Below are 11,680 nucleotides of genomic sequence, written 5' to 3'. Positions count from 1 at the left end.
GCCTCTGAGGAGAAGCACTCCGAACCTTTCCCCCTCCCCTTTACTCGGCGAAACCGAACCCTCAACGGAAACCTAAGCCCCGCCCCGTGACGCAATCGCAACCAGCGGGAGGGTTCTCTGGCAGGTGGGGCTTAACTAAGCTCCGCCCTTTGCCTTGTCCTGTCAGGGTTTCGCAATGCACTGTGGGAGCGAGGCGATGAGCGTCGAGAGCGGCGGCGGGCCGGGGAGGGAAAGGCTCTTGCGCGCGTGCGCGCTCTCCCTCGTCACGTTCGGCTTTTCCTCGTCTCCTCCCGTTCCCATAATGCTCTGCCGCTTCCGTCACTGACGGCTTGTCGCAAACGCGAAGCCCTCGTTCTGCCGGTGGTGGATTCCATCAGTCTCCCCTCACAGCTTGCCCGCTGCCGCCACCACCACCACCCCCAGCCGAGCCCCCCTCCCCTCCGCTTGGCGGTTAAGCAAAGGCGTGGGGGGCGCTTTTGCTCCTGGGCCTCGGCGGCGTCTTCTTCCCTTCCCCCCACCCGTTCTCTTCCCTCCTCTTCCTCCTCCCCCCCCCGTCCGAAATGCCCCCCAAAAAACAGGCACCGGCAGCATCGGGGGCGGGTAACAAAAAGGCAGATCAGAAAAAGAAGGAGAAGATCATCGAGGTGAGACAATTTAGGCCCAATTATCGTGGGGGGGTCAATCTCTGCTTTGGGGCTGTACCACTAAGGACCGCAGGGAAAGCTTTTTAACAGCGTGGCCCCCAAATCTACCCAATGTGTGTCCTGCATGTAGAAAGCTAACATTTTAGGAAGGAGGGAAGTTTCAGCTCATGTCATTTCTCCCAGACATATTGGGTGTTTTCGTCTAGAGAACCAATAAACCAGGAGATTTACCCCCCCCCCCATTTGTATTCTGATTTTGTGCGATCCAGACAAAGAGGTAGGCAACTTTTAGCAGGGTAGTGAAGATGCCACCTCTCTGTAATTACCTGCTTTGCTTTCCTTGGCTGGACTTGGCACCCAGTACAGGTTTTGGAGGCTGCACTGATTCTGGTCCTGAGCCGAGTCCAAGATCCTCAGGTGGCGTCATAAATTAGTATTGCCATGCCTGTTTATGTGCTCTCTGCTCCTGTTAATTATTACAAGGCTTTAAAGCATTGCTGGGGAACGTGTGGCCTGCCAGATGTTGATGTATTATCACTCCTGTCATCCCTAACCTTTGGCCAGATTGGCTTGGGCTGATGGGAATTGGGAGTCCCCACAGAATCAGGCCCACAGCTTAGCCACCTGTTTTAAAGAAGCTATAGGTACTGGATATCTCTTAAACAATGACAACTGTAATGCACAGGACTATATGCCTCATATTTTTCTATCAGTATTATTTTTCAGAGGGTATATTTCAGTATTATTTTGAAAGTGGCATGGTAATAAATAAAAGGGCTGAGCCCAGGCATTTGTTTCCAATGCCTGAACTTAACTTCCTTCTATAGTCAGGTCATTGATTCATCCAGTCTGGTATTGTTTACATTGGTTGGCAGCTGCACTTTTAATGAGGCCTTTCCTAGCCCTACATATTTGCCAGGGATTGAACTTGGACCCTTTCTCATGCAAGTCATACAAAACATGCACTCTGTACACTGAACTATGGCGGTAAAATTCCTACACATCATTATTATGGGAAAGGGTTCCAAATTCCTGATCAAAGGGTCATGTTTTCAGGTGGATAAGCCCTCCAGCATCTCTTCAAAAAAGTAAAGTACTGAAAGGTACAAAACGATTTGTAATGGTGGGATTAAGAGAGCTGTGTGCATTTCGGAGTAAAACCCACACAACTTAGTCTGGTTTATTCCTGAGTGATCATGTTTAAACTAATCTGACTCATTGAACACCCTGTTGGGTTTCTACTTCTGAGTGAACATGTATTGGTATGGAATTGTAATTCTAATAACCAAATGGCGGTATCCCTTGGTAGGATTCTAAACCAGATAATATTGGAGTGAGATGAGACTGATAGATGGATTTTGAACCAAAACAAAAATATCATATGTTCCTTGATATTATTAATATAATAATATGATAAAATAAGATGCTGTTCTTTAGACTTTAAGCCCAACATTCAAATAATTTAACCAGAACACGTGACACACCATATTAAGTTATGACAGTTTGAGAAGTGAAAGGTGAATTGATGTTACTTTGCCTAAATATGATCCACATGATGTACATCTTTTAAAACTTTTAGATGAAAAGTGTTGGTTCTTTTAACACTGGAGCAATTTCAGTTGCAAAAAAACTTTCTTTCTTTTTAATGAATACATATTCCTGTTTATTAGTTCTGTATTAGTGAACAGAGATGAATTCAAAGAGAAAATGCCATATATGTTATATGGGGCAAAATTAATGTAGAAAATTTGAAATTATAAATGTACTGCTATTACAGTAGCAATTGGGACCATGTTACACAATATTGTGCCCAAATCAGTTGTATATTGTTGTCAGTAATGTCTTCTGCATGCAGAATATTTTGCTTCCATTTTAATTGGTCATCTAAACATGGTTATTGTAATTCTAAGTTGTAGTTTGTTCTAATCCACGGCCTCAGAAACCTTTAAGTTCTTTTAAAAAGAATTATCACAGTCCTGTAGTTACTAACAAATTCTTGATAACTGGGTATGCTCACCCTCCTTTATGTGCATGGCTCTATTGAATCATCAGATTTTATCACTGAAGAGAATATTAGATACACATCGCAAGACAGATGCATATGAATTAAACTGAGCTGTAAAGAGCCTTCATAGGAGATTTATACTAGAATTGGTGTTTTTTGTCACTAGATAGCAGTTAAAATGTATTTATTTTCTAACAGAGTTAAAAGTAAAAAGTTTTATTTAGAGTTTTAAGTGTTTGACTAAACAGATGTGCACTAAAAGTGAATGAATGTTAAACTACATTTTCTACACATTGAAAAATCATGCTAGCTAATAACATTCCTACAAATCTTTGAAATTAGGACAAAACCTTTGGCTTAAAGAATAAGAAAGGAGCGAAACAACAAAAGTTTATCAAGGCTGTGACCCATCAAGTTAAGTTCGGTCAGCAAAACCCACGGCAGGTAAGTAAATGTTTACTTGACTTCACTGTTCTCTCTTTGCACTTGTTATAATGTGATTTTTTTTTCTATTATGTTGCATCATAGGAGTGTGGAGCTGTCAGAAGATGGGACAATTAAGTTAGGTCCTTCTTTGTTGGATAAATTTGTGTTAAGGGGCAGCCGTTATGTTTATGGATGTACAGTCATACCTCGGGTTGAATGCACTTCAGGTTGAGCGCGTTCGAATTGCGCTCCGCGGCAACCCGGAAGTAACGGAGTGCGTTACTTCCGGGTTTCGCCGCTTGTGCATGTGCAGACGTTCAAAATGACGTCATGCACATGCGCAAAAGTGGCGAAAAGCGACGCTCACGTGCGCAGACATTCTGTCGCTAGCTATATTTGCTTCTGGATGCGAACGGGGTTCTGGAACGGATCCCGTTCATATCCAGAGGTACCACTGTATTGTGAGATTAGGCCATACTCACAGCAGAGAAAGAGGTGATGGGCTATAGATAGCCCTTGGGCTACATGGAACAGTTCAAAATATATTAATGTGTCTTTTAAAAAATTTTATTATATTTATTTATATCTTGTCTTTTTCCCAGACTGGGACTCAATGTGGTTTACAGATGAAATAGAAAAAACAGGGGGGGGGGGAGAAAGAATAATAATTGAAAAGTAATTAATTACTTGTACAATTAATATATAATATCTGTATGAATATAGATAACAACAATAAAATGCCAAAATATGGTTAGTTAAAAAGGTAAGAAAATGCTTTCAAACTCCTCACAGCTGCACCAGAGAGGAGAAGGAAACACACAAGCCCAGGTTATGCACAGGCTCGTTCCGCTTATAATGTCTGGAAAAAGGCCATTATGAATTATGTTTTATGGATATTGTATCATGCACTTTGTCTTAAGAGTTGTGGTATGCACTTACACACTCCCGCTGGTCTTGTAAATACCTGTTCTGTGTCTTGTTTTAGGCTGGTCAAGCAGAAGGTGACAAGAAACTAAAGAAAGATGATAAGAAGAAAGAATTACAGGAGCTGAATGAGCTTTTCAAACCTGTGGTTGCTGCACAGAAAATCAGTAAAGGCAAGCTTTCTTTGGATGACTTCCATTTCCCTGCCTCAGTGCATCTCAGATTTATGTATTACTTGATCTGGAAAGTTACTAAATAATCAGCATATCTTGCAGGTGCCGATCCAAAATCAGTAGTCTGTGCTTTCTTCAAGCAAGGGCAATGCACAAAAGGAGACAAGTGCAAATTTTCTCATGACTTGACCTTGGAGAGAAAGTGTGAAAAGAGGAGTGTTTACATTGATGCCAGAGATGAAGATCTTGAAAAGGGTAGGTTACTTCTTGAAAATTGCAGACAAATTGTTTTTCTGTTGTAGTTTTTAGAACAAATCATGTCTTTGAGGAAGTAGATATAAATGCAAGTCTAAATAGGTGCTTCTTCTTTTCATTGGATTTTCATACATATGTAAAGGACAAATTACCTGCATTTCTACAGATTCACTGTAGTCTGTGGTTTCAATTTTTATAAGCATTTAAACCAGGGTTAAAATTGGTTACAATGAAGAAATGGAGCTCTTTGATCTGGGATGGTGACTCTCCAGCCCATGAGCCAATCTTGTCGTGCCAGGGGGTCCATCTTGGGATATATATTTTTCCCTTTGCAAACAGCAAATAGGCTTTAAAACAATACTATACTGGTTTTGGAAGTCTCAACAGTTGGGAGTTCAAAGTGCAGCATCAGCTGGCATAGTGATGTCATAGAAGCTGCATTGATCTGTCACATTTGGCCCACCAGGATGTGAGGAGAGTGATCTGGCCCAGTAGCCAGAAAATGTACCCTGCCCCTGTCCTAGATAATGGTATCTCTTGGTACTGTCTCGTGCTTTTACTCTGGGAGAATGAATGTAAAATAAGAGAGCTGCAGATTGATCAGTGGCTATATTTACAAACATAGCACTTAGGAAAAGACTCCTGTGAACATGCTTCAGCATAATTCAGATGCAATGCTTAATTATGGTTTGGTGTTACATGAACAAACATGTGCAGACTTTGGACTCATACACCCAACCCCTTCCTCTGGCGTGGCTAAGAGGAGCCGTTTGGAAGCTTTTCTCTTTTTTCCCCACTTCACAAGAGTTTGGACTTACTAGTTAGTTGGTTTTGATACCTGAACCTGGTTTTCTAAGGTAATTATTTTGATCTTTCCTTGAATTCATTAATTCCTCTTGTTGCTTCATCCAAATATTTCGCTATTTGTCTTCATCTTAGCCCTGCCTCCCTTTGCACTTTGAATTCCTTCTGGCTTACATCTTTTTAATATGCCTCTTGCAATATAAACACAAAGGTAGAGTTCAAATATTTATATAGGAGAGCTTTGCTGGTGGTGTTGAACAAGCTTAGTCCCCTTCTTCCCTTGTATAATGAAATGTTTTGCTGCTATATGTAGACACAATGGATAACTGGGATGAAAAGAAACTGGAGGAGGTAGTGAACAAGAAGCATGGTGAAGCTGAAAAGAAGAAACCCAAAACCCAAATAGTATGTCTGTCTTGTTTTGTATTGGAATACCTAGTTTAAATCTTATGTATTACATACCTCATTTTTAGCAGAAAAAAAGGTTATAAAATGACAGTATATTCTTATTGTGTGACTTGTGACTGAAAATAAGCTGTGATGCAAATAAGCTGAATTGTTAAAAAAGTACTATGGCAACAGCTTGAACTTTTAAGGACAAAATAGCTCAGGGACCACCTGGTGACATTATATGATAATGCCAAGGTACGATAAACAATACTAAATAGAATGATAAGTAGCTCAGAGATGTAATTACTTTATGTAGTTATTAGTACAATATAGCTAAAATCCAGTCCATAATAATTACAAGTACTCTTGTTTTGAAACTATACTATTTACTAGTGTTGATCAAAACCTTATGTGTGATAATTAGTTGATTCAGCAAATGGAGTCTGGAAGTCTAGTTTTATAACCCATTACTATTAAATTTGAGTATTGGGGGCTGGGGGGCTTGTGTTATGTTGTAAATAAAATTCCAATTTAAAAAATTGAGTTATAAGGTGTAATTGCTGTTCAATGTATAGTACAATGACATATAGATGGCAATTCTGTGGTGTCACAAAATTATTTCATAGACCGTAATCTCAAACTTGATTTTATTTAAAAGTAGATATTCACCGTAACCTGCAAATCAAAGAACAATGATTGAAACATGATACTACTTTCCTAGGTAAAAATGGTTCCATGGAGGTCTTATTCTTCCAAATCAATATAAATGTATACTTTTTTGACTAAAGGTAACCATTAAACCAGAGAGCTAGCTCAGATGTACACAAGTTGTTGCATACACTCATTGGGGATTTTACCCTTTGTTGAGATAATGGCCTTCCTATGTCATTTTCACCAATTCTTTTTAACTCCTTGAGTTTTTGGAAATGTTTGCCATAAAGCCAGAGTGATAAGGAATGCTGCTCTATACATTCTAAGCCCAGCTGAATGTATAGACTCCTTAGTGGGGGGTTTCCTGCATTTGCTGCCAAAGTCAAGAGAACTTAACACTTCTCCGTATTGTGCCAGATTCTGCTATGTAACCACTGCATTCAGTCATGATTGATTTATACATGTCATACATTTAGGGGTTGTGGAAGAAATTCAGTGTCACACCAAGGTAATAGTTCCATCAGGGCAAGCATTTCAGTTTGCCAGCAGAAAGATTCCCCTCTCCTTCCCTTACATGCTGTTGCAGGGGTTATCTCAGTCCCAATTTTGAGGGATGCAGTAGGGAGGAGGAATATTTGTGCCCCATTGCAAAAGCTGAAGTTGTTATACAAAATTTCCACTTATGGGATTCATTGATTGAATCTTGCTCACTGCATCTGATAACTTTAAAAATAGGTACAATTGCTGAGTGAATGTAGATTTAATTATCATACTATGGTAACTTCATCCACTGTGTAGTGCAGCGTTTCCCAAACTTGGGTCTCCAGCCATTTCTGGACTACAGCTCCCACCATCCCAAGCTAGCAGGACCAGTGGTTTGGCATAGTCACCTGGTTTGGTGACCAGAGCCTAAGATTCATTCTGCCTATTGTGTGTATAAAATGAAGACAATGTGTGATAATAAGTGTTCCATGCAGGTCTGCAAGTATTTCCTCGATGCTATTGAAAACAATAAATATGGATGGTTTTGGGTCTGTCCTGGTGGAGGAGACAACTGTATGTACCGCCATGCGCTCCCTCCTGGCTTCGTACTCAAGAAGGACAAGAAGAAAGAAGAAAAGGAAGAAGAAATTTCTTTAGAAGACCTAATAGAAAAAGAGGTGACGTTGTAGTCATTTTCTCTATAAAAATGCAGTAGTTTGTCACTTTGATGTTGTGAGGTATTTTAGCAATGAGGAGTCTTTAGTTAACTGGATTCTAGTATAACTGAGCCTTAATATGGGCACTTTAATTTTTTAAAAGGCTTACTTCAGTAAAATTTAGCAATTTCTATCTATAATTGGAGTAGATTTATTGGATTACAGCAGATTTTTTTGTAATACTCTAGTTAGGTTTTAAAAAAATCAATTTCTGCATCATCAGGAATCAGTACTGATTTCCTTCCTTCAAGGGACAGCTATGTTTACTTTTTTAAAAATGTGTTCATATATTCAAACTGCATACAGTGTAGCACTTAATGTTAAATATCTGATTACTAATGAATCTGGCTTGCCATGTACTTGGAAAATGTTTACTCAGAGAAGAACATTTATGGGTATTAGTGCATCATCTAGTGTTTTTGACATTAGGTAATCCTTTATTTCATGTTTACTAGTTCCTTGTAGGCTTGGAGGAAACTATAAGAACAATAATGGAGATTTCCTGAGATTCATAGAAAAGCTTCTGTATTTAATTGCTTTAAGGCTTTTTCTTAATGCACTGGAGAGAAAAAAATGAATCTTCTAAAAGCGTGCTCAGTTAATAATGTTTTATCTTACAGCGTGCAGCCTTAGGAGCAAATGTTACTAAAATTACTTTAGAGTCTTTTCTGGCATGGAAGAAAAGGAAAAGACAAGAAAAAATTAATAAGGCTGAGCAAGATATGGAAAGAAGAAAAGCAGACTTTAAGGCTGGCAAAGCACTGGTGGTAAGTTCTGTGTAGCCTGATCTATAACATTAAAGTCATGTAATGACACGCAGGCCAACATTTTTCAGTGAAGCGAAATGTTCTGAACTCTCAAATGTATATTACTGTTTCATATTGTGCTCTTTCTCTGTGGCTAGATCAGTGGGCGTGAAGTGTTTGAGTTCCGGCCAGAGCTGGTCGATGCAGATGATGAAGAAGCAGATGACACTCGTTATATTCAAGGAACAGGTGAAGATGAGGTAAAGGAGATGCAAGAGGATTGTATGCAATCTCAAGACAACCAAAGAATAACCTTATTTCCATGGTTGAGGAACTGACATAATGAACTGTAGCATTATTAGGGACCACTATGTACCAGGTGCCTTTGGATCACAGCATGATCTACTGTGGCTCAGCTGCACTGAATGCAGTGGGACTTAAAGCCTACACTGATTCTGCTGTAAGTAAAATTAAAATAACTTTTTTCCCCTTTCAGGTTGATGAACAGGGGGATGTAAATGATGTGGACTTGAACCTGTATGTTCCAAAAGCCGTAGATGAGACTGGAATTACAGTAGCAAGTCTGGAACGATTTAGCACATACACTTCGGCTGAAAAAGATGGTAAGATTTGTGTGTTCTGTGTTCTTAAGATCTGCAGTAGTATTTAAACTTTGAAAGGTTATTGATATGTTCGGGATTTTAATTGATATATTCAGGATTGTAGTCAATGAAGCTGCCCTGTTTATGCAAGAACTTGCCCTTGCGCATTGGAATGGCCTTTCCATTCCTTCCCCACACTCCCTCTGATCCCTTCTAGGGGTTCCCCCAACTCACTAGAGCAGATTTGGGGGCAGAGGAAATTCCATTGTTAAAGTGGATGTCCTTGGCACAAATGGAATTCTGTTATTGGATTCAACCTTTCATGCATGGGTGTAGGCAGGGGAGACAGCTGCCTCTCCTAAATCGAGTAAATCAATAAAAAATACTTAATTAACTGAGGTTCTGCCCCCTCTATCATAAATCCTGGCAACACCCATGCTTTAATGTTTCGTGCCACAGTGTGTGACTCCTATGTTTTCAATTTATCCTTGCAGTTTGTATATGGAATGGACTGCAAAACATTAACTTGGGTAGAGGTAGTTATCCCTTTTAAAAAGTTACTTATGTATCTTTCCTGTACACAGACATGTGTAATGATATATAGTATTGTATCAATTATGACCCATCCAGCTCTATATATAATGGAAGATAGATAGATAGATAGATAGATAGATAGATAGATAGATAGATAGATAGATAGATAGATAGATACTTCCTATCTGGCTGGTATCCATTACCAGCATGAAAATTAAATTTTATCTTTATAACTTAGGGTTACGATAATGTCACTCATTTCCCCATTCCCATCCTTTCCATTTCTCATTCTTTCTAAAATCTTCAGGATAGAGACGATGGAAAAATGCATTGGCATATTTAATATCCATTTTCTAGCTCTTGTTGTGGTTTTCTTTGGAACACATTATTTCTGAAGCTGCTAAAATTGTATAGTCACTATACACAGATTAAAATGAGAACATTACTGGCCTACAGGTTTGGAATCTAAAAGACATGATAAAAAGGAGTGGGGGTGATAGGGAGAGGAAAACAAGCAGGCATCAACTCTTCTTCTTCTTCTTCTTCTTCTTATTATTATTATTATTATTATTTATCAGTATTATTTATACCCCACCCATCTGGCTGGGTTTCCCCATCCACTCTTGGCGGCTCCCAACAGAATTAAAAACACAATAAAACATCAAACATTAAAAACTTCCCTAAACAAGGCTGCCTTCAGATGTCTTCTAAAAGTCAAATAGTTGTTTATTTCCTTGACATCTGATGGGAGGGTGTTCCACAGGGTGGGCGCCACTACCGAGAAGGCCCTCTGCCTGGTCACATAGTTCTTAAAATGACAAGCTTGAATGGAAACAGTTCAGAAAGAGGAGAAGCTAAATTACCAACTGAACTTTAAACCAGGTCTATGGAGAGAGGCCTGATGTTCCTTTGCCCTCTGCTACCATTAGGAAAAAGCAAAACAAAACAAAAAATCATGGAACAAAAATATCAGCAACAAAAGCAGTCACTCTTGGTGAGCTCACAAGCAAAAAATGTGGAGGAACACTATAAAATTAAAGCAGTGTAATAATGGCCACCAAACTCCCAAGAAATTCCTATCAAGGAGAAGGCTCAGATAAAGCTGTAGTTTTTAAGTCCAGGAAGCCTCTGAGGGACTTGAGTGTAAGTGTGCTCAGGACTAAGTAGCAAATATTTCTGATTTCTGTGACGTTTACTTCAAAATAAGGGTGGTTTGCTCACTCTGGAAAGTATCTAACAAAGTAGTTCAATTAGCACACAAACTTCCAGCTATGCAGTGGAATTTCTTCTTCCTCTCCCTTCCCCACAGACTCCCTAAAATCTGTTTTGGGGTTTCCCCCAATCCTTGAGCACATTTAAGGAGGGCCTGTGAGGAGAGGGAAGAAATGTTTGATTGCCCAAATGGAATTCTCCTAGCGCTAATAGAATTCCTTCATTGGAATCCAATATATATTTTTCAGATACATCAGCCTCACTTTCTAGAGTTGTGTAGCCAATTTTCTTAGCCTGCTTAACATCAGCAGGAAAAATAGGTTGGTGTGTTTAAATGGTACATGGTACGAATTGTTTTCACTTTCAGATAACAAGTTGAGTGAAGCTTCTGGAGGTGGACTGGAGAATGGAGAACAAAGTGATTTGGAAGCTGACAGCGACATGGAGGGCACCCAGGAAAATGGAATAATTGATGCAGTCCCAGTCGATGAAAATCTTTTTACTGGCGAGGATTTGGAAGAACTAGAAGAAGAACTAAACACACTTGATTTAGAGGAATGAACATTTAGAGGAATGAATCTACTTGACAACCTTAATACTATCTCCATTCTTATGTGGAGTACTCTTGGTTCCTCACACGATTCTGGGGAAAAAAAACATTAAACAGAAATATCTTTCCTCCCAATTTTTTTCCTGATTCAGTCTTAACCAGCTTAATAAACTTCCCAGATAGTACACTGAGAAAGAACTCTCTTAATGTACAATGACGTAATGAAATCCCCGCCAAAAGTAGGAAGTCGATCACAACTTTTCCAGGATGTGTGAAGGGGTGTGTTGCTACCAAGTCCAGGAAGAGGCCAAGAATTCTTTCAGTAGAACTGCATTTGAAATAAGTATTTTGAGTGATTAAGTTTGTGCTACGATACTGTAAGTCGAAGTGATAACAGGTTGAAATGGCTGTGTTCTTAAAAGTGCTGGAATTGCTTTTGATTATTTGACCAAACAGATACGTAAGGTAGAGATTCATAAAATCACACAAGTATGGTCCCTGCTTCTAAATTTTAAAGTTAATCCACCAAGGTGTAAATAAAGACTATCTGGTTAAAAAAAACAAA

The 11,680-nt window shown here is 39.3% G+C and overlaps 1 protein-coding gene across 1 annotated transcript; it reads left to right on the top strand.

Annotated features, from left to right (window-relative positions):
• Positions 1 to 207: 207 nt before the first annotated feature.
• Positions 208 to 11,680, top strand: ZC3H15 (zinc finger CCCH-type containing 15). The gene is made up of 10 exons (XM_081892742.1): positions 208 to 644; positions 2,992 to 3,093; positions 4,061 to 4,172; positions 4,275 to 4,427; positions 5,545 to 5,636; positions 7,250 to 7,432; positions 8,092 to 8,238; positions 8,376 to 8,477; positions 8,714 to 8,840; positions 10,933 to 11,680. The coding sequence occupies exons 1-10, from the start codon at positions 561 to 563 to the stop codon at positions 11,124 to 11,126; spliced, it is 1,296 nt and encodes a 431-aa protein (XP_081748868.1). The 5' UTR covers positions 208 to 560; the 3' UTR covers positions 11,127 to 11,680.

Source organism: Podarcis melisellensis (genome assembly GCF_964234715.1).
Source record: "Podarcis melisellensis genome assembly, chromosome: 1".
Taxonomy (NCBI): domain Eukaryota; kingdom Metazoa; phylum Chordata; class Lepidosauria; order Squamata; family Lacertidae; genus Podarcis; species Podarcis melisellensis.
The sequence above is the reverse complement of the archived record's forward strand: the minus strand, read 5'-3'. Positions and strand labels throughout refer to the sequence as shown.

What these genes read in the sequence shown, in the direction of transcription:
- ZC3H15 (XM_081892742.1), top strand. Translation starts at nt 561, where the DNA reads ATGCCCCCCAAAAAACAGGCACCGGCAGCATCGGGGGCGGGTAACAAA. An exon ending in AGGCTGGCAAAGCACTGGTG is followed by an intron (nt 8,239 to 8,375) that starts GTAAGTTCTGTG and finishes CTCTGTGGCTAG; the next exon opens with ATCAGTGGGCGTGAAGTGTT. An exon ending in AAGGAACAGGTGAAGATGAG is followed by an intron (nt 8,478 to 8,713) that starts GTAAAGGAGATG and finishes TTCCCCTTTCAG; the next exon opens with GTTGATGAACAGGGGGATGT.